Here is a 23,073-nt window from a genome sequence, read left to right on the forward strand (position 1 = left end):
TCAATTTATTGAGTATGAACTTTATTGTGATTTTTTTTTTGTAAGGCACTGTGGCAAAGGCATTGTAAAAGTTACAAAGACTGCAACATGTGATAGAAAATGATTAAGGTAAAAAAGGAGCTACAAAATGTATTTTTAAATGAATGCATGCTGAACTACACTAAGTACTACGACTATGTTTATTTTTTTCGTCATTGCAAAAGCACTGAAATATTGTTGGAGGTGGGGTTTGGGGGTAGAATTTGAATGAACTTCATGGAGGAGGTGGACTTTACGCTGGGCCTTGAAAAAGGGCAGAATACTGATAGATGAGGGTGAAGGGAAGCACATATAATGACTGATTCACAAGGAAATTTTGTAGACATACTGAAAAACAAACCCTTGGGGAGTGGAGCTTCCCAACAGAGGGAGAAGCCTGAGGGGGTCTGGGTGGGACCCAGACTCTCAGGTTCCCATATAGCATTTTCAGTACCGATGATATTAGGAAGCACAGGGCAATGGGCTTGTTTGTAAATCTAGCAGCAGCAAGAGGTTTCACATTGTAGTCAGGGACCCCAAACTGGCTGACCTATTACTGAATGGATTCATTCATCTTTTTGGTATGCATGATACTTCACTAGTCCTTACTCTTGCCCACTGACTGTCTGAATGGTAGTTCGTGCGCACCTACATGCGCATGTGTGAGTGTAGGTGTGTGTGGATGGATGGGGGACTGAGGCTTTGTCTCCCACTGCAGCTTCTTCCACTTTTCCCTCTTGTGGCACACAGCTAGCTTCCACTTTACTGAAGTTCAAGCCCTCTCATTGTCTCAGCCTCATTGAACTCCAGCTCTTGATTAAGCACCTAGGAAGCTTCCTCAACATGAAGATAAAACACTATGGGGGAGTGACTTGAATTAGGGCAGGACTACACTTTCCGGTGGTGGTGGTGGTGGTGGTAAGGGCTGGGACCATTAAAGTCAGCTCTTGCTATTGGTAAAGTTTTGCTGGTAAATCTGTAGTGTCAGTCAGGAGATGGGATGTCAGGCTAGACCAGCTTGGCCTTGATCGCCTCTCCTGCTTCCTCAATATGCCCTACAGGGAAGATATGTTGGGCAAGTGGAAACAACAGAGACACATGTAGCATGTCCAGATTCTTGTTACTGTCCCACTTGAATCTCACCCCCGGAAGCCCTAAGGATCTTTTCTCAGCAAATATGTGATCTCCAGATGGGACTGTCACCTCCCCCTGTCCAGCTGCTGGAGGTATATAGGTTCTGTAGCTACTGATGCTACTTGGATCGGGAGGTATGGGAAACATCAGAAAAGAGGAAACGTTAATAAATGTGGAGTTTCAGTAACTGTGAATTTTAGCTAAAACCTGGTACCTGACATAAAAAGATGGAAAACTGTCAGGATTCTCTGATATTGGATATTTAGAGCTCAGTGAGATCATCGCTAGAGATAACTTTGAAGCTGATGTGGCCTTGCTTGACTTTGGCAGTGGGACCACCCTTGTTACGCAGGTACAGAGATTTCAGATCACGGCACTCACTGGGGTCAGCATCCAGAGTAACCTGCCCCAGGAACTGATCACAGAATTTTCTGCTGTTCCAGACCTGAAGAGACAAAGCAAGGAAGTGAGGAGCCAACCATGAGACTGATGCATCTAGTGACATCTATCAAGCATGTACATCAAGAGACATTCTTCTCTTTTCCTGATAGTCCTTTGATTGAGAAGATAATGTCCCAAGCAATAGAGAGGAAAGTAGATCAAGGGATCATCTTTCATTTGTGGGTTTATTACATAAAGGTAACTGATCAGAAGTATTGTCAGAAATACTGCCAGGCTGAAGTTATCCATACTGATCTGGCAACATAGTAGTTAACAGAATTAGCAAATATTTCTGTTCATGGGACTTTATAGTATGTGTTCATGAGCATATGGTCTTCTATCTATGAGAAATAAAGTGCTTTAAAGTAAAGATGAATACTGAAGTTGATGTTTTTGCTTAATGAGAAGTGTTCTGAGTACAAACTAAATACACAACAGAGAGCCTTTGCTCTGCATCCTGAAAGTATGAGGTACTTGGGAGAATATAGTATGTGGTAGAGAATATAAACTCCCCGAGATCTCTTGTTCATGCTTACCTGGATGATAATAGGAATGTCAGTGGTCCTTCTGTAGAAAATGGCCTGTGTGTCAAAAATGGCATGCACAGTATTCTTCTGGACAGGGGATCGGACTTCTTCCTTTCCACACTTGATGACCAGATATGGATTTACGGCTGGAACAAAGTGGCACTTGTTTTTTAATGCAGTACTTAAAGTTTCCTTCCTAGAGGGGCAAGAAGCTATGATTTCACAGAGTCAAACCTGGAAATTTCCACATAACAGGAGGTGTCATATAGGTATAGAAAAGTGACTGCTAGGCAGACATTTCCCAACAAAGTTTACAACCTATTCTCTATCAGGGTTGAAATCTCTGGACTGAAAATACCAATGGAGATAATTGTTGATAATGTTTTCTAATCATAAATGCAGTAACTGAAACAGCAGCTGGCTTTCCTGGACATCCCTGCAGTTCTTACGTTCATTGGCATACTTCTTCTCCAGGCCCTCAGCACTGTGAACAGTGATCTGGGTAACCACCTTTGGGTAGCCACGTGCCAGGTTCCAGCAAGACATCTTGGGCATGTCCAATGTCAGCTCCCTAGAACATAAAAAAAAAAAAAATGTCACCTCATAATGATCTGGACCTGCCTGAGTAGACTTCGTTGTTGAATCAAGTAAGGAACTGGGTGACATAACCCATTCCTCCACAGGCATGGCTTATGTTTTTATGAGTGTGATTTTCTTTTCTCTGGATTGCAGGACTGGCACTTAAAGACACAAGTGGGTACAGCTGGAGTAAAGTGTAGCTTAAGCTATGCTACACTGAGAACAAGATAGAGGAGCTTAACGACTCATAAAAAGATAGAACCAACCAGGGAGCTGAAGATAAACTACAAGTTGCAGAGCGTAAGTGATGGGCCCCTCCTTCTAAATGCCAGATCAGAGCTCTAAATCTCAGATCTCCATTGGGGAATTTTCCAGAACTCTACTCTGAGAAATATTTTGACCACTTTCATTTCAATTAGTGAGGTCAGGATTGAGAATAGTGTCTCATCGACTGTATGCATGGAGGAAAATGGGTGAAGAGAACTCAAAGGAAAAGAGAACAAGAGTTAGATGATAAAAATAAAACTAAACCTGAGCTGGACAGGCACTTCGGAGAAGATTCTGAGTAGAAATTCGCTGGTGCGGCCATGCTGGAACATGGTTGGGACAAGCACGTAGCTGCCCTTCTTCAGATACTTGCTCAGAAACACAGTACGGGTGTCAATATAGGTGGAAGTCCCAGCACGCTCCTGAACATACAGATGGTGAAGGCGGAATCTGCGGTTCATCTCCACCTAGAATCAAGGAAGATGACGATTTCTACTCTGTTAAGATCAGAGCTTTTATGTTAGAAGTTTCTACTTCTGCTGTCTTCCTTATCTCTTCCTAATTTTCCTGGCTCTAAAGCCTCCTAATGTAGACTCAGAATGCTCTTATTCTTTCTGCTCTAAATGCTGTTCTTTTTTTAAAGATTTATTTATTTATTATATATACAGTGTTCTGCCTGCGTGTGCCCTTGCAAGCCAGAAGAGGGCACCGGATCTCATTATGGATGGTTGTGAGCCACCATGTGGTTGCTGGGAATTGAACTCAGGACCTCCAGAAGAGCAGTCAGTGCTCTTAACCACTGAGCCATCTCTCCAGCCCCTAAATGCTGTTCTTACCTTGAAGAGCTCAAAACCAATGATGTAATTGTCAGGTCTTCCCATTCGGCGGTAAGTGCGTAGGTCCTTCTGCTGCAGTGACATTATGACCTTATGGCCATCCTCAGGCACAGTGAAGATGTACTGAGGGAAAGGGGCCATTAAAGAGATGAATTAGTACACCAATTTAAGATAATCTAGCCTAAAGTTCACGGAATAAAAATCTATAATGGGAAGCAGAGTCTCGGGTTCATTTCTGAGCTTTACTATTAACAAGACAATGATATCACAGAAAATTAATTCACTACTAAGTAAAGATCATTATACTTGCTTTTCTCTGTAGCATCTAGCATGTACTGAGAGGCAACTCCATTTTTAGGTCTTTGGTGCCAAGGAGGGTAAGTTTTAATATGTATGTTCCTGCTAAGTTATTCATTTCTTCCTGTTACTATACCCTTGTGTTTAAACTATATACAGAAACACTTCAGAATTCATAAAGACAGAAAGCATTCATATCCCACTCAACAGACTTTGCCACATAGTCCTTGGTGGATTTATAAAGCCAATCCAGACATGTGAGTAACCCAGACAAGGGCCCCCAAAGGTCAATCTTGTGTATATACATTCAGAGAAGCCATTCCCCCAGTTTGGTACAGTTGCCTAGTACCTGAAACCTTTCTAGGGTCTAAGTGGGAGTGATGTTGGGGAGGGGTAACAATAACGAAATTTTTATAGGGGTCACTAAGATGGAAAGTACGAAGAAAATTATGAATTAAATAAACCAGTTTTCCAAGCCTCAGTGTTCTCTAAGATGCCTGGGCAATAAGGTCTGTAGGAAGAAGAGACCTGTCCGTGGGCAGTGAGGCAAGAGCATAGCCAGAGTTACATCTGCTGTACTTTAGCACATCTTCATATAGGTCATTATAAATTCAGGCTTGGGATGCTTGGGGGAGTTTTGCTGTTGCTTTCTTGGGATGTGCCTGGCCTGACCACCTATAATGTCACTGATAATAGGATTATGGTGGTAGATAGATGGAAGGAGAAATTGACAGGGCAGTGATTTCAATCCTGAGGAAAAAATTACCTCATTCTCAAAAGGAAAAAACAAGTTATAATGGTGGGTTTTAGAAGTGTAACCTATATAAAAAGGGCTAAAAGTATGGTGTGTGTGTGTGTGCGTGTGTGTGTGTGTGTCTGTGTGTCTGTGTGTCTGTCTGTGTGTCTGTGTCTGTCTCTTTGTGTGTGTGAAAGAGAGAGAGAGAGAGAGAGAGAGAGAGAGAGAGAGAGAGAGAGAGAGAGAGAGAGAGAGAGAATCAGGTGAACAACTGGGCAGTAAAGACAAAGGAGGAAGAACTGAGACAGCATCTGGAAGTAGATCTTCTCTCTGCTGTGTGAGACCATCACCAGAAAGCAAGAGTTATGAGCTGTAACATTCAGAACAGGAGGAGGCAGCTGGAGAAACTGACACACATTTGAAAATATTCCAAGGTAAGTCTCCCCAAAGAGACCTTGTCTTCTGGGTCTTAGGAGCATCTGAGTCAATCCCTAGGGTTTGTGGTTGATGAGTATTACACAAAAGATTGGAAGACCTGATGCTAAATGAATACTCTAGAGAGGACCAAAGTGAGATCTGGATTTCTATTGGCTGGGTAGCTTGGAGGCAATGGACAATAATTAATTCTAACCTGAGGATTCTGCAGGAAGGTATCACGGTTGTTATAGCAACCACCTGATCGGTTCATCAGAGGGTCATCATCCACAGTCCAACATCCCACCACTGATTCCAGTTCTTTGCGGCCAAAAACAGGGTTGTTCACATTGCGGCAGACATTCAGTTTGTGAAAGTTTTGGCAAAAATCTTCCAGACTCATCCTAAATGGAAGGAACGGGGGAAAGAAATGAAGATTCAACTTAGCGTGTATTTCTAGTGAGAGACCCAAATTCCTTGTTGCAGAAAGACTTCTCACCAAAACTCTCCATCATCAGACATGACAAGCCCCAGGTTCTTGCGATCTGTTACAGTCAGTTGCTGCCACTCTTCAGAACTAAAAGCAAACAAAGAATAAACAGATAAGTCATTATGCTTGCCAGGATGCCAAAAGAAGATAATGAATGAGGATTAGACCTGCTTTATTTTATCTCTGACTGGGTTGCAGATCCCATACCTTACTAGAGCTCAGAGATGTCTCTGTTACTTGACAGCCTACTAGCAGTCTAGAGAGTTAGGTTTCGGAGAACTACAGAGATTGGGAGGTGTAGCAATGAAAGTGAAATGTCACTTACATTTCACTCCAGGGGCCACTCCATTCTTGTCTTCCCAGTGGATTCCTCAGGCGAACCATATACAGCTTCTCAGCACTGAAGACTTCCACGAGTCTTTCTCCAAGGCGGAGCTTGCGAATATCAGTCATGGTATAGGTATGGCCCTTCAGTAGGCCCCAGTCTGTTTCAACTTCTTGTTCCTCCTGGCTGGGAGACTGGTAGCAAAGAAAGACAGATAAGGTCATAGGATTGGGACACCAAATCCTGGATCCCCTTCTCCCTTAGTTGGATCATCCCAGCATGACTGAATCAAGTTGTCCATATGCAGATGGAAATTAGACCCTGATATCTAATCCATCACAAAAGTAAAAGAAAGAAAATAATGTAATATAATAACTTAATTTAAAAGTTCAAATTCCAAATAATCACTGTCCTACATTAATATGAACTGTGATTTTTTTAAAAAAAAATATGATAGGGTAGATTTATTCTTTGAGGGAACAGTTATAACTTCAATATCCAGGGGCCAATTTAATAATTTACCAGAAGCTATTTACACCAACTTGGATGGTTCCTTGGCCATCATCAGTGGAATGACTGAGGATCAAAGGGATAAAAAAATTAGTGTACCTCAGTCTCCAAGCAGTACTCCATGCCTATGTTAGCTTTCTGAGTTCCATTAATGGCTCTTTTTGTGAATCTCTGGGTTAAATACAATGTTCCCTACTAAATTTTGTTAATCTTTTTTTGCCAAGAGTGAGCATAAAGTAGCTGTTTGGGGTGAACACAAACCTCAATGGAGCAACAAATTAGACCCCCTTTGGTGAAGGTTTTGTACAGCTCTCGGAACAGCTTGTACTTCTCCTCAACAAGATCAGTGTATCTTCCTTTCTGCATGTCAACGATTTCAGCCAATGTGCCGGTGAAGTCCATGATGATATCAGTAATGGTCAAACCATCCAAGGCCTCATAACAGCCTAGCATCCTGGAAGCAAGGATGCAGAGTGATATTAGTGAAATTATTTATCCAGGTCAAGGACATCAAGTTCCCAAGAATTAAAACAATCACTCTTCAACCTTTACCAGCTTGGCTTTTCTCTGGATATGAAGTGAGAAATACTTTGAGATTACAATTAAAACTTTACTGGCTTAGGTTCTGTTGATAAATGCTAGTCCATGTAGAAACTTGTTCCTATAGGCAGATGGTAGGCAAGGTTAAAAGGAGATAAGACTTTCTTGTTAACTTCAGATTAACAACCTGAAAGATTACCTAGGAGACCTAGGATTTAACAGAAGCAAGCACAGTTGATTCCTCTGATATCTATGAGTTCTGAGAGGCAGAGCTAGGGCTAAAGAAATGTCTTAAATCTTACTTAGATGCAGCCCAGTTTTAACCCTGGGGTTGAGTGGGAGAGAATGCATTCCCAAAGACCAATGTGATCTTCCTTTCTTCATGTATCATGACCACCGATATATGATACATCAAACCCCTTCTTACTTTGCATAAGCTTTTTCCAGGAGAGCATTCCAAAACTCATTCATGGAGGTGGAGAATGAGAAGACCAGATCTCCATTGATGGTGGGCAGCAAGTCATCAATTACCACCTCAGTCAATTCTCCAAAATGCCAGAAACGGAAGCGAAATATTCCAGCATATTTTTCTGGCTTTTGAGGATCCCATTCCTGTTCCTTATGGTTGGGGATTACCTGAAAAGGTAAGAACATTTAGTCAAATGTTATTCACAAGACTATATCCAGATATACAGGTTATAGTGAAGTCCTAGGAAAACCATATAGCAAATGGAAGCTTCCCAAAGCATTTTATCCACAACTTTTGTTTCCACAGGTCAGTTTTGCTGTGTGTGATATTACTATACCTACCATTGTTGCTCAGAATACATAGGGTACTGGAGAGACAGTTGGAGGGGTCCCCATAGATATCAATAAACTAAATGATAGACTATACATGTAGATTCATGATCAAATGTTTAAACACATGAACAAGGCATTTAAAAGTAATATCAAGATCAGAGAGATGGTTCACTTATTGAGAACATTTACTCCATAATCACTAGTCCTGGAGTTTGGATCCTAGCACCTAAGTAACAAGCCAAGTGTGATCCCAGCTCCTCAGAGGGGAGATACAGGAGAATTTGGGGGACATTATGGCTTCTAGATTAGTGGAGGAAACATGAATTCTGGCTTCAGGGATAGACTCTGCCTCAAAGTAAATAGGTCAAGAGTGCAAGAGGAAGATACTGAATGCCCTCTTCTAGCCTCCATGAGTGCAGATGGGAAATCACCCTTCCACACACACATGCATATACATACTCACACGGGCAAATAAGCAATAAAGTAAAAAAAAATCTTAAAAATTAAAACCAATAAAAATACAATGCTCACTCTGGTTTGTATGTCTAGAGTTTCATGTAGACTTAGTCTACATAATATGAACTTTAGTCATGTCAATAATAAAATCACATTTTTGGAATTCTATTACAGCAATTGCACATAAATATTCTTAATTTGTTTTTATTAGGAAAGTGCTTATTGTCCCAAATCGAATATTCTTTGTTGTTTTCAGTTTCCTCTGAATAGTAAAGGAATTTTTGTACTAGTAATAATTTATTAGCACCCTTTCAAGGATCCATTTCTGTCTTTTTTCACCTTTGCTGTTACGCGCGCGCGCGTGTGTGTGTGTGTGTGTGTGTGTGTGTGTGTGTGTGTGTGTTAATGAGTTCCCAGCTTCTACTCACTTCAGAACAAACTGGGACAAAGAACGTAATATGAAGAACTATTCAGTCCAAACATTCCAGATGACAGCAGAAGAGCAACTAGTATATATGACAAAGCAAGTCCAGCGAAATGTCCGTGCGGGAAGGCAGTGTATACGGATTTTCATTATAAAATTCAGTTTGCCTATGTTTGTGACCACTCTTATAACAGAAATAAGTCACCATAATACTTCTGGCTTCAGAAAATAGAATGATCTCAAAAAAGTTAGGAACTGATTGTCAAGTTATTCAAGAAGGAAGTGGAACTAGACTTAGAGCCCAAAGAAAAGATCATACCTTTGTCCAGTGTGACTCCTGAACAGCCAAACAGGAAAATGCAGGGATCATTGACTTGTTCCCCAGTCTCCCCTGGATCAGCTGGTGGTTGCTGATGTTGCCCACAATCAAATGAGGGTCATCAGAAATGTCCTGGAGATACAGGAATTTGTTATGCAGGAGTCTGGGAGGAGGTTTTTAAGGATCACTAGAAGCTGAGATAAGCAGAACAGCCTACAGAGGAGATAGGGTTAAGTGTGGATAGGATTTTTATAGATTCCGGGATAAAGGGAAGGTTGGGGAGATTTGTGGTAAAACACAAAGAAGTGGGTAGCCTATGCACAGAAAATGACCATGTGGTGAATAGAAACGGAAGGAGAGAATGGAATGAGATAGGATGGCCTGGGCTTTGGAGGCATTTTTAACCACAGCAGTGAACACTGGAAGACTAGAACTAAGAATTAGCACATTGCAATCTGATCTCATTTTTGTCAGGATGAGATTTTCCCTGAAGTACCCATGCTTAGAAGGACAATTACCTTTAAGAGACAAGGTCTGACAGAGGTGACCATTAATGCATCGCCTTCTCTAGGAAAAATGAGTTAGGAGACTAGACAGAAAGCCCTTTTCTAACACAAGCAAAACCAACAGCAGTTTCCATGACAACCAGCTTTCCCAACCCCCACGTTTATGTGAATATAAATGACAGCAGCATTAACAGCAGGTGTTAATGAGCCATTCACAGGACTACGTCAGTGGACACTGTCCCTGTGGTATATATTCCAAAAGTGTCTGGCTGGAGAGTGGGGGCAGTATTTGCTAGGGGATTACACATGTGTTTTTATTTCAGTATATCATTAACTGGGTCATTCCCACTGTGAGTAGGAACAATGAAAGTCAAATAATGGAACTACAACAAAACGTGATGAAAGTAAAATGGAGCTGCTTTCAAAGTATAATCAGTGCCTAGAAAGAAAGAATCCCCCAAGTTCATCCAGTGATGGAATGGATATTGTGGTGAGTGATTCATTATTTGAGCTGACTACTGATAGGTCACAGGGCAAGGCAGAAACATCGAGGCACAGCAGATAGAGCGGCAGGCGTGAGCAAAGGAATATGTAACATTGTATAATTGCAGGCATGATGTGGCTCAGAGCATTAGCACTTGCAGAGTTCAAAGACATCAAATCCCAATTAAGTCTTGATAAATGGAAACAGTTTCATGGACGGGCTGTTGGCACATAAATTGACATTCTGCATACCCTGCTGAAATAAATCCCAGTTGCAAATGGAAAGAAAATCTAGACCCACATCCTCCAAAATTATTAAATAGAACCAGCTATTTTTTCCTGGTGTATAATGTCTACTTTGTAATGGATATAATTCTCCTTGATGAAGGGTCTGGTCTACAGAATGAAGCGTTCCAAATATCAGTTAAAAGCCAAAATAGCTCTGGAAAGAAATAGACTTTCTGGGCAGGGACACATCCAAACTGAAGATTAATTGGGCATCAACCTGCCAAAAGGAAAGGATTAGGTGGGTTGTCAGCTTTGCACTTTCTGTCCCTTTTTGTTTAAGATGCATATCTGGTGTCTTGTCACTACCTTTTATCTTAGGAGACTATTTCTATCTAAATAGTGTATGGGTTGTAAGCTGCCTTTTTCTTTTCATTTACTGAGCACAGAGCAGGTGTACTAGATGAATTAGGGCCCAATACTTCTCCTCTCTGTTTCCTCTTTTTTTCTAAGATGAAATTAAGAAGCACGATCATTCCTCCCTTGGTCAGACATTGGCACTTTATTTGGAGCAATATGTGAAGTTATGCAATAATTTCTTGGAAACAGATGAAACGTAGCATTGTTTCCTGGCATAGAAAGCATCTCAGTGAGTATTGATAGGTAAAAAAGTGTTTTTTTTTATATATTTTAAGGCAAATTAGTTCCTTGCTTTATGTAGTATTACTAGGGGTTGGGGTTATTTTGCAATCTGTTTAATTTAGATAAACAGGAGTCTACACCCAGTCAATACTTTAAATGTGTGAACTTCTAGTCACATAAGGGAGCAAAAAAGACACATAAACAGATTAAATATGAGGAACTGGGTGATCAGCATCTTCTTTGTATGAGTTGGATATAGTTATTATTAATAGCATGCATTACAACCTTGTTTTACTTCAACATTTTATATAGACTACCCAACAGTGGGTTTTAAAACACAGTATCAGTCATGGAATATCAAAACCACAAGGAATATTAGAGACCATTTAGTCAACTTATTTTACAGATGAAGAAACAGGGTCATCAGATAGGGACAGCCACTCAGGTCTCTGGTCATCTAGTCACGAGGACATCTAGGTTAAAGCTTTTGAGTCTCCATAAAAGCATAATGTTAAAGAAGAGACCTCAAGACTTCGGGTGACTCATCCCTTTATCTTTAAGCTTATCAATGATCATGTGTAAAGGAATAACATTGCAAAGCTCCTGCATAGATATCCATCCTAATTTGTAGCCCTTTGCTCAACACTCCATTTTTCTGAAAGATTTTTCCAGCTCCTGAGTTTAGAAGAAAATATCGGCCATAGGCATTGATTTCCATAAGTCAAGTGACTAAGAATAAATCAGTCTTGTACTACAAGCAAGTACCACGATGTGAAAGACATGAAACAAGTCTTCTAAAGCCATATCTTGTACCTCTTATGTGAAACATTTAAAGACTAGAAAACAGCCAAGGAGTTAGAAAGATAAGAATGAGCCAATGCAAATCTAACTGCTTTAAGAATTTTTCAGCAGTAACTCAAAAATAATGAAACGGCTCTTAAGTGACTTTTACTGTAGTTTGGGACACACTGGATATCTTCCTGTTGAGGTTAAAGATGGAAGGTTGTAGATAATTTTCTGGAACTCCAAGCTGAGATGCAGAGCATAGATTGGACATTTCAGCCTGAGCTATGTTGGTGTGTTAAAAGTGGGGTTCAAGGAAAGGCCACCGCTCACATATCCATATTATCTGGGTGGCTTGAGAGTAGTGATGACCTGTAGGAGATGCTGTGTTCCTAATGACTCCAGATGTGCTGGCACAGTTGAAATAATTCTTGAACTAAGCTGTTTGGCAAAGCAAAATAATTTCTTAGGTAGAGAATACATAATACCGAGAAATTGAACATAAGAAAAGCTGGAGTATTCCCCAAATACTATCACCCAAAGATAAATGTTCTGTAAAGAAAGCATCTTTTCTAGGAAATATATTATCTTGGCTGAGCATTGAGGGACGTCTCACTTTTTCTTGCCTCATCCCTATTCCCAGAAACCTCTGGTGGAATGGGAATTATAATTATGAGATCTGTAGCCCTTCATAGATCACTCTGTTTGGAACAATTACATACAGACCTTTAGCAATTATTTATGCAAGTAACATTTTATGGCAGCAAGCATTGAAATTCAGAGTAAAACACAAAGAACCACAGTAAAATAAAATATTCCTTATATAACTGTCATCCAGAAGAGTGGAGGAAAATTCAAAAGCACTATGTACCATCTAGCTGGGGGAGCAGATAGGGATATGGCCAGCCCTTCAATAAGTACTTCATGATTAACCATTCCCAGAAGGATTAGAGGCTTACTGGCATAAGATATCCATTCAGGAACTGAGGGCTGTGTGAGCTAGCCCAAGTAGCCATTATCTTATCTTTAGAAAATTCAACCATCTCCAGACGGGGAGTTTATAGGTAGATCTGGGCTCACAGAGCAATGTTGCATGCTCTCTCAAGGATCTAACTTGACTTTCTGGGAATTTTTATTTCTGTGTGAACATTTTATCACTAGTACAACATTCACTTCCTTCCAAAGAGAACTCAGTATGGAACCTAGGAATAAAAGCTCAATTTCAATACCCAGTCTAAACAACCAAGTCATTACACAAGATGCCAAGTGAATGAATCTACATAACTTTAAGATTACATTTTAGTGGAAAAGTCTACAATAGGCAAATCTGGATAAAATAGAAGCAGAATAGTGGTGGCTGGTGAACGAGGGGTAACTCACTGGGAATGAATGTGGAGAGCTTTGATTTTTATTTTTCTCATTTTTTAGATTATAATACAACTATATCATTTCTCCTTTCCATTTCCTCCCTTCAAACCTTCCCATATGCCCGTCCCCACTCTCCTTCAAATTTCTGGGCTCTTTTTTTCATTAATTGCCATTGCAATGCATCTATGTATATGTACATACATACATATTCCTAAATGTAACCTATTCAGTCTGTATAAGTTACTTACATGAATGTTTTCAGAGCTCCTTGGAAGAAAGCTACTTCTCCCATTCCCAGTTTTCCTCGGTTGCCTATAGTTATTGTGTAGGGTTGAGGCCCAGTGGCTTTCCCCTGTTCAGTTTGGCAGAACATAGAGATCTTAACCAATTGATGCAACTATTGTTGTATAATTGGATTGTAGTAATATTTGCACAACTCTATAAATCTACCAAAAATGGTCACATTGTACACTTCAAACATATAAATTCCATGTGATACAAATTGTGCTTCCAATAAAAATGAAAACTACTTGAAATACAGAATTAAAATTAATATAGCATTTGGAGAAAGGACAAAAGTCTATTCAACTTTATCTGATTGTGTAAACATTACAAAACACCTTAAAATCACTTTCTGTAGAAACCATGATCTCTTACCCAATGAGCCATGTTGCAGACCCCTGTTATTTTATTTATTTATTTTTGGATTTTCGAGACAGGGTTTCTCTGTGTAGCCCTGGCTGTCCTGGAACTTGCTCTGTAGACTAGGCTGGGCTTGAACTCAGAGATCTGCATGTCTCTGCCTCTTGAGTGCTGCGATTAAACACAAGTGCCCCAATGCCAAGCTCCCTTTTATTTTTTTAAACAAGGAAAAGTGAATTACATGAAAGAAATTGTAAAATACCTACCTTGCTAAGCCATGGTCAATAAGGATGAAGTGAAATAATATATAGAGAGCTCCAAAGTAGAATCCAATCCATACTAGGCATGTCATAATTGCATATTCCTTTTGCCCCTTGTTTATTCTCCACCCATCCACACACATATGCCCTTACTATGGAGCCTTATTCTAGAAGGAGTATTATTTGCCTTAGAGGAAAAAAATAGATGTTTGCCACAATGATTAAGTTTTTTTTTCTTTCCCTGCAAATCCATCTAGGATTAAATCTACAAAATTTGGGTGAAGAAGGCAAAGTACAAAGAACTGAGCCACGACTGAGGGGTGAGATGCATCTAAAGGCAAGTCAGTTCTAGTCTTCTACGTTTACTAGGGATCATTCTTTGTGAGCCAACACCAGTCAATAGGACATTTTATTCTTCATAAAAATATAATATTAAAGAAGAGACTTCAATACTTTAGCTGGCCCATCCCTTTCTTCAAGTATAACAAACAAACAAACAAACAAAAAGACTTATTGAAACCAATGTATCTTGGCACCACCTGGTGGCAATGTGTATGAACTAAAGAACTCCTTTTAAGAGTTTAACTGGTTTAACTGGTGGAAATTGCAACAACAACAACGATTGGTGTTGATTCCTTAACGAGGACAAACATTGAATTGATGACTAAGGTGATTCACAGCCATACATAAAAAGACAAAGGGAGTCTTCAGTCCAAGAACTTGCCCTTTATTTTATCTCTTCATGGCCTATATCCCTGGTCATTGGGAAGCATCTCTAATAGATTATACTTCCTTCAGTTATAACCTCTTGATAAAGCAAGGTTGCTAATTTCTGTCCAGACTCTATCACTGTATCTTAGTGTACATTGAGCTCTAGCTCATATACAGCTTATGTAGAGTTGTTGATCCCTGCTGTGAGACACAGCATATAAATGTTCCATTGAGAACCATAATAATTATTAATTAATATTAATGGGTGTTGAAAGACTACAGTTATATGTAAATCCCATTAGCTAATCCTGGAATGACAGTGTGGATAATATCTAATAAACAGTTCAAAAGCCTCACTCTCCCAATGCAAGCTCTGAATTCTCCACATAGAAATTATTTCACTGATGCTAAACTGTCTAAGAAGATATTGGCCTCATTGATCTGAGATTATCCTTAAGTTAGTGTGACAGGCAGCTAACTGAAAAGACAAGAGTATAATTTCTTCCTAGATTGCAATGTTTACTCAAATGAAGTTCTAAAAAAAATAAGCACAGTGTATTTCCTTTTTTGCTGTCGCACTTTTTATATGACTAATCAACTAAATTTTTAGTCTTTTCAAGCTAAAGCAAACTTTAATGCTGCCTCTGTGTAAGGTGATGGATATGCCAATTCATTTATGTTAGCCATTTTAAATTGTGTAGGCATATGTAAACATCATATAATTCACACACACACACACACACACACACACACACACACAGTTTTTATTTGTTAATTATAACTCAACAGTGAAAGGAAGAAAGAAGACTGACTTTTAATTTGTTCTTAACAGTAGGTCAATGTAAGTGAAATAGTGGGTTAGTTAGGTGGAGTTTGGAATCAGACGGAGATCAAGGAGACAGAAAAATGAGTTACCTGAGGACGTTTCCACACAACCTTTCCTGGAAGCAGACGGTTGAAAAACAGAGAATCATTCTCCGGCAGGAAGGTGGGGTCACAGAAAAGCCGGCCATCTTTGACGCATTCCTGCTTCAGTTCTTGGTACTTTTGGTTTTTGAAGAGCTTCAGAGGAGGACCCATGTTAGCCAACTAAGTCTAGAACGACAAAAAATATTACTTTGGAGGAAGTTCTCAGGTCTTTCAGGGATTACCTGAAATTCCACAAATAGCAGTCGCTGAGAAGGCTTCCTCCCAGAGCCTTCGGACTGAGGCAAAGACACTATCTATGTTCAAGAAAAGAAGAGTCAAAGTTCAAATAAATACTGGGCCCTGGGTAAGCACCTAACCATTTGAGGACCTCGGTTTGTTTATCTGCCGAATGGGACATGTACTTTAACAGTCTCACTGGGAAAATAAGTAACAGATGTGCCGATTGTCAGCTAAGCATGAATCATTATGATGTAAAAGGTAATTTTCCACTTCTACTGACATGGAACACCTCAGAAAAGCTCAGCTGAAATTTGATGATAAAGGAGAAAGAATCATTTTCCCGTGTTCAGGATGAGTCAGTGTCCTGGAGAGCTGCACACGTGGTGCAGAGGGGAGAAACAGCTTCTTTAAATTCTAACAAATCCTTTTACATAGCTGCTTTAATTTGATCATTTAAAGAGTTTGTCTGTTTTACTATTGGCCAAGAAGGCTAATGTAAGAAACAGAGCTCAGCAGATAGCCTCCAAACACACATAAAAAGATAGAAAGATTATATGGTCTTTTTTCCCTTCAAAAATGTACAATCATTTGCAGACTCCAAAATAAAAAAGGAGCCTCTGAAATTCAATTACACTAATTTGACCGACGGTTTTTATCCCATAGCAATATAATACACTATTGCTTCTTTTTTCTTTAAAAACAATAATAAAGGAAAACTCCACCTAGCTAAACAAAATTAATATAGTGTTTTTTAAAAATACAAAGTCTGGCAGACTGCATTCAAATATCCTTAACAACTGGTTTGTATGAAGATAATTTAAAATTTGATTTTAAATAGCTTTGTAGTGATAATAGATCTTTCTATGTCGTTACTTGAATTCACAAGGATAGATTTGTAGTGAGTTAAACAATATTCCTCTGACCTTTAGTAGTAAATGAAAAAATGTTGTGAGATTTTTATGGTGTCAGCTACATTAAAACTTTATTCCAATGATTTTATGAGCCCAGTACAATTAAAACTGAAAACCTATGGTTCAGAGTTCTAAAAAAAAAATGGGTGAAATTTACAAAAACAAAGAACAAAAGCCCCAAACTGGCTATATTAGTTCACTGGGATTCCACATGTATACTACTGCAGTTGACTTCCTTGTGTGTCCTGGGGATTCAAATTCAGCTCCCCATGCTTTTACAGGAAACCATCTTCCAGGCACTACTGTGGCATTTATTATTTTCTAAAAGTAATTATATCAACAATACCTGTCTATTAGGTCTTTGCATGCACTTTAGTGCCATAGTGCGCTGTCTCATGATGAAACAGTTCCCCCCGAATGAAAATTATAAATCTTTCAATCTAAATTCTCAATATAATTTTATGCAAAGCTATTTGCAAGATATGTGTAAGAAAAATGTCCTTTCTCTTGACTCAAATATTGAGATAATGAACATAATCACAATTTTTCCAAAGCCTTATTTATTGTCAATTTTTTTTTTCAAATTAAGGATGATGGAAATCCTACAAAACACCAATATGGTTTCTTCTAGCCAGATTCAAGCCTGTTCCCTTGTTTTAGTTGTTAGTGTAAACACTGTATTTGAAATCACGGGTGTCATCAGTAATAATTCTCAGTTAAGCAACAGAGTCAACCTGAGTGTTTGCCCAGGCTTCTTTTTCAGACCCGATTACAAACGGACTCTAATTTTCATGTGCGTTCAGAGTTACAGCAAATTACCCTGAGCTTCTCGCTTTCCCTAGAAGGTTTGGTGGATCGCCAGAGGCTGGGGGCTGTAAATACAGGACAGTCTGAGGCAATTAGGACATTTAGTTTGCCAGAACTTCCTAGTGCCTGAACATTCTGGATAAATGGGTATTTCCTGCCCAGGAAAGCCATGTGCTCTCACAAAGTCTCCTTTGCTAATCAGTCAACTAGTAAAGCTCACAAGAGCTTGCAAGAGGAATTTGTTACAAAGAGAGCCTGTCTAAACACAGAAGCAGCATCAATTCAACAAAATTAGGTTTGATTTAAAGACAACAAAATAGGGCTAGCAAGATGGCTCATGGGGTAAGGGCACTTGCTGCCAAGCCTGGTGACCTAAGTTCAATCCCCAAGAATTACATGGTAAAAGGAGAGAACGGGCTCCCACAAATTGTTTTCTCCCCCCTCTCTCCTCTCTGTCTCTGTCTCTGTCTCTCTCTGTCTCTGTCTCTGTCTCTCTCTCTCTCTCTGTCTCTCTCTCTCTCTCACACACATACATCTAAATTGAAACCAAAGCAACAATAAACCACGCTATGATCCACGTAGGTTATTTCTGAGACAGAAGAGACAGCTGGTATTGGTGGGTCATATCTTGAGAAAATGAATACCTTTTGCATGAAAATGCTTTCATTTCAGGACTCATCGAGACATATGTATTTGAACTTTCATTGGGGTACAATTGTAGTCCTAAATCCTACTGGACTTAAACAGTGGAATTGACGCCCATTGCTGACTAAAGAACATGACAACTGTGCTCAATTTGCTCAAGGACCTTGATCTCTTTTTGCTTCGGTATCATTATCATGAGATCGGAGACATGTATCCTTCTCCCTTAAGCTATAGCTATAACTACTGAGACAGTGTTAACCAACTTTGAATACGTAGAAAGTGCCCTGTGGTTGCAAAATATACATTAAACCCTCTTATTGCTAGGCACCTCGTTCAGCATCTCAGCATTATACAGACAATATTTGTCAAACAGGTAACTGTCTTAAGTAGAAAATCAATGTTTATGTGACAAATTATTTGAAATGTATATTGTCCAATTGAGCTAGCATGCTTGTTCTTTGCAGCAGCCATGATTTGTAAGATACGACCTGGGCCCTCCATTGTGTACTCTCAGAAATGGCAAGTCAGAGAAACAGCAGCTAGAAACTGGCAAGACCGATTCAAACCCCATTCTGTGGAATGCCAGACCTGGTCCGTGGTTTTCCATTATACCACACTTCATCTTTTGGTCACTGCATTTTTTAGAGAAAGGATTTTTTTTAGTTCAAATGGGGAAATCCTCCAAAGCAAACATGATGCCCAACTTTGAGGCATTCTGCCTAGAATTTATTGCCATGGTGGATATTGAAAAGGTTCTTTATTTTCATGGTTTAATGATGGTTGAAAGAGAATTCAAACCCTTTGCATCCAAGGGCTCATTAGCTAGCTCTCAGAAAATGTGGAAACCCAGAAATGTATAGGCTGGTATAATTATGAACAATTTTCTTTCTCAAAGCAGAGGTGTGCGGAGACAGGAACATTTCTTTCTTACTCTTCTACTGCACAATGTGATGGTATGAAAGAGATGGTCATTAAGTTAGTGATCCCACATTAGGAAAGGGTATAGACAAAGACAAAAGCTAGGGCTTTACTATAACCCCCAGATTTCTAGGTAACATCTGGAGTATGAACAATTCTGAAGAGCGACTGTGTGCCCTGAGGGCCAGTGGCAACTGTGGCTAGGCAGAACAAACTGCAGGCTTGTCATTAAGGTCATAGCCTTAGGCAGAATTATTAGAATTCAGACCCACTGTCTAAAGAAAGAATGTGAGGGACACTGTGTTTACCAAGACAATGGACGGGGCAGGCTTAGCACGTGGGAAGTTGCCAGGGGAAAATGGAGGGAGACTGCCACGTGGAACTCAAAGCTGCAGCTAGGAGAAAGGGATTTTGCTGCTCATTGAACTTGAAGCTTTGAGGAGGCAGGTGGATTCTTAGTGGAAAATCATTTGCTTTGTAACTGTGGGCCAACCTTAGAACAGACACCAAAGTAGTGCTAAAACAAAATCGACCGAAAGAGTTCAGATCTCTGATCACAAATCACTTTGGATTCAAGTGAGTAGTTGAGGAAGGCAGTAAGGGACGTACGGCAAGAAAGTATGGCTCTGATGATACTATCTCTAGCTACCTTCGCCCCTTTATTCTACAGAAATTAAAGGTAAAGGAAAAAAAGGAGGCGATTGAGTACAGGAGACTAACTCTGCCCTACTGTATACATAATCTTATCACCACTACTGGAGGTGATGGAGGACATTCATTGGGCTTTGATGGGGAGAAAAAAAAGTCAGCATCCACATGCTACACAGAGAACAGTGCTTTCCATTTCTGCATAAGGAGAATTTTGTCTTACATCTGTGGTTACATATCTGCCAGGAAATGTAGATGTGGCTGTTGAGAGTCAAGGATTTGGTCAGATATTTTGGGATCTGAAAGGAGCCTTAAAGTTCTCCTGATCAATTCTGCTGTTTTCCATAGGATATATTTACTCTGTCTGTGTTCAAAGAAAGAAAATCAAAAATCATAAAAAGATCATGCATAGCCAGGAGATTCACGATCAACTCCCCAATGCCCTCACTTACTGGAGATAACATGTTCCACCCTCAGTTTCCCCGTAGGCACACCAGGAATCTAATGGCTGCCCTGCGTACCTCAGGGTGCTATTGGAAAGAGCTAAAGAAATAAAGTATGTGAGTGTACTTTTTGATTGTTAAAAATAAGCTAACATATAGCAGTTGTATTAGGGAATGGTTAATTTTAGCAAATTAAATCTCATTTCTTAGAAACAGGAAATATGATCACATGCTTAAAATAAGACACACATTGACATTTAAAAGACCTATATAAAATGGCCCCTCTGCCATTCTTTGCTCCCTATTCCACCTCCCATTTTTGGCTGACTTGCTCTCTTGGCTGACTAAGCTTATCCTAAAAGTCTAATTTTACAGTCTTTTGAGAATGTAATTCTGATTTTTATACAATGTTTTTTCTGGAAGGACTCTTAGAACCAGTTAGTACAACTTCTTTCTTTCACTGTAAAGTAAAGCGACTTTAGCAGGGTTACATAGTAACAGAGTTGGCACTAAAACTGGAACCTACTGACTCTTTCACCAAGATTCTATTTTGAAACAAGAAAGAACTGTGATAGGAAGGCAGCATACAGACACAAAACTACAAGACATTTCTTTTGAACATTCCCACTGTCCTTTTTTTTTTGCAAGAATCCACGTAGGAGTCTTGTTTTTTGAGTTGCAAACTTGTCAGAAGGTGATATGATTTCAAATCAAGGATAATCAAAGTAACTGTTTTGGGGTCACAACGGGGCTGTTTTCTGCTTTTAATTTGGAACTGAAAACTTGCAAAGATATAGAAAGCCTGCTTTTTTAACCTATTCCTGACCATGTAAATATTTAATCTGTTTCCTGGACCACTGGAAACTCTAAGGGTGAATAAAGAATGCTGTTCAAATACAAAGTATTCACACACATTTGTGCACACCCATACACATGAGTGCATATGCACACACAAGAGCATATGTGCATGCGATCATGCATGTGGGCATGGGCATGTACATGCATGAACACACACACACACATACACACACATACACACACACACACACACACACACACACGCACGCACGCATGCACGCACGCACACACGCACGCACTCATGCACGCACACAGAAACTCCCAGGGAAAGAGAGAGTTAGTTAGCACCCCCCCCCCATGATTTTTGTTATTCATACAGACCATAAAGAGCCCGTTAATTTCACAACAAAGATTAACAAATGAAACATTTGCTGAAGTTTAATAACATTAATACAAACCAGGACGCATTTTGCTGTAACAGGCAGAACAGCAGAATTTGCTGAATTTTCCGACGTGCTTTTTCACCAGACTTCGAGTGCTAAACCCTCACACCCACTTGTTTCCACTGCAATGTGTGGCAGCTCCCTTTTCCTGACCATTGGTGAAGCCAGCCCTGGTCAAGTAGCCCAGTGAAGCCCCAGCAGCAGGGTAGTAGGGTCGGGTGGGGGTTGGAAGCTTGACTGCAATTCAAAAGTTAAACTGAAGATAAAATCAGAGGGAAACCAAACCAGACCCAGAGGCTGATAATAGAGTAGACAAGATCAACCTGTCTCCAGGGCAAGCAGGGCTCCCAACTGTGCAGAGAGGGAGTTAAGATAGCCTTAGCTGCCACTCTTCATTGTGTTACAGTCCATAGCCTGTGCACCCCATTTCAAGGGAATATAGACTTTGGGCACACAGTGTAGCTCCAAGACTGTGCCTGAATTTAAATGCTTCACCTATAACTCTGGGTCAGGGGAAACTGCTAGGCATTCAGCTTCTCTCCTCGCACTTTTCACATAGGTTTGTCCTTGTTTACCAAGTGTTTACGAAGAGCACATACAGAGAACATTGACCAGCTAACTCCCAGAAACATCTCACTGCTACACGACCAAAAGCACTTCATCCAGCCCACCAAAATTCCATTTCTTTTTAGACGTTTCAAAACTGCTATTAATATACACTCGCACACATGTACACATGTTCGATCCAGACAAACCGTAACATTAAGAGAATCAAAGTTTGATTAACTATAAATCTGAAGTTCCTTTGAGTCTCTTAGAAGCTACATCTCAGAAAATAAAATTTTAAACTAAATTTGTAGACACCCGCTCTACTCACCTGAGTTATCTCAGGAGCCCTGGTGCTGTGGCTGCTGCTGCTGCGGCTGCTGTGGCTGCTGCGACGGCTGCTGCTGCTGCTGCTGCTGCTGCTGCTGCTGCTGCTGCTGCTGCTCTTAGCCAGGTAACCCCACTAAGTCTGTTCAGCCAGTGCAGCTGAACAAAGATTCTGGCTTTCTTAACCTGAAAACTATTTGGGCTGTACCAATCTCTGCTCACAGGGGGAGGTGCCTCACAGCGACTTCAGGAGCCTTTGCCCCGCCCAGCACTCAGAAACTGATCCTGAGTCACAAGGAAAATCTGGAAGGCGTCCCTGCCAGATGTGCAGATGGGATGCCCACTCCAGATCCACCCACCAGCAAACTGGAAAACCCAGAAAGCCACATTTGAAAGGCCTTTCTGTTTCAAGGAGAAATAGGACTTTCAGGAAATGGGTCTGATAGGTTTCTAACTCCTCTGTCCCAGGGGAGGGGTGTGGGGGCGGGGCGGGGCGGGGGGAACTGCCGACATGGACATTACTGGAGAGAGGACATGGAGAACAAAAATGTTCAAATGTTGGCAAAGTTATAGTGAGCTAGGCTGCAGACATGGTCCTAACAGGCTCTTCTATGATAGCAATGAGGACTTAGGCATGAAGTGGGAATGAAAGGGCACCGAATAGGATGCAGGGACATAATGGTCACTTTGTGACAGAGCAAGTA

General features: G+C 40.2%; 1 protein-coding gene across 1 annotated transcript; it reads right to left on the reverse strand.

The window, feature by feature from the left end:
- On the reverse strand, positions 1-22,764 carry Capn6 (calpain 6). Its single transcript, XM_028876939.2, has 13 exons — positions 22,374-22,764; positions 15,650-15,829; positions 9,115-9,246; positions 7,542-7,750; positions 6,836-7,028; positions 6,065-6,258; positions 5,749-5,826; positions 5,467-5,653; positions 3,803-3,925; positions 3,231-3,433; positions 2,570-2,691; positions 2,130-2,266; positions 1-1,597 (listed from the first exon to the last, which is right to left on the reverse strand). The coding sequence occupies exons 2-13, from the start codon at positions 15,812-15,814 to the stop codon at positions 1,415-1,417; spliced, it is 1,926 nt and encodes a 641-aa protein (XP_028732772.1). The 5' UTR covers positions 15,815-15,829; positions 22,374-22,764; the 3' UTR covers positions 1-1,414.
- Between the last annotated feature and the right edge of the window lie 309 nt (positions 22,765-23,073).

Source organism: Peromyscus leucopus, chromosome X (genome assembly GCF_004664715.2).
Source record: "Peromyscus leucopus breed LL Stock chromosome X, UCI_PerLeu_2.1, whole genome shotgun sequence".
Classification (NCBI taxonomy): domain Eukaryota; kingdom Metazoa; phylum Chordata; class Mammalia; order Rodentia; family Cricetidae; genus Peromyscus; species Peromyscus leucopus.

Excerpts from the sequence above, each read along its gene's own strand:
- Capn6 (XM_028876939.2), bottom strand. The coding sequence starts at position 15,814 with ATGGGTCCTCCTCTGAAGCTCTTCAAAAACCAAAAGTACCAAGAACTG. Across the intron at positions 5,827-6,064 it reads AGTGGCCCCTGGAGTGAAAT|TTCTGAAGAGTGGCAGCAAC; the intron begins GTAAGTGACATT and ends GTTTGCTTTTAG. Across the intron at positions 1,598-2,129 it reads ACATTCCTATTATCATCCAG|GTCTGGAACAGCAGAAAATT; the intron begins GTAAGCATGAAC and ends TTGTCTCTTCAG.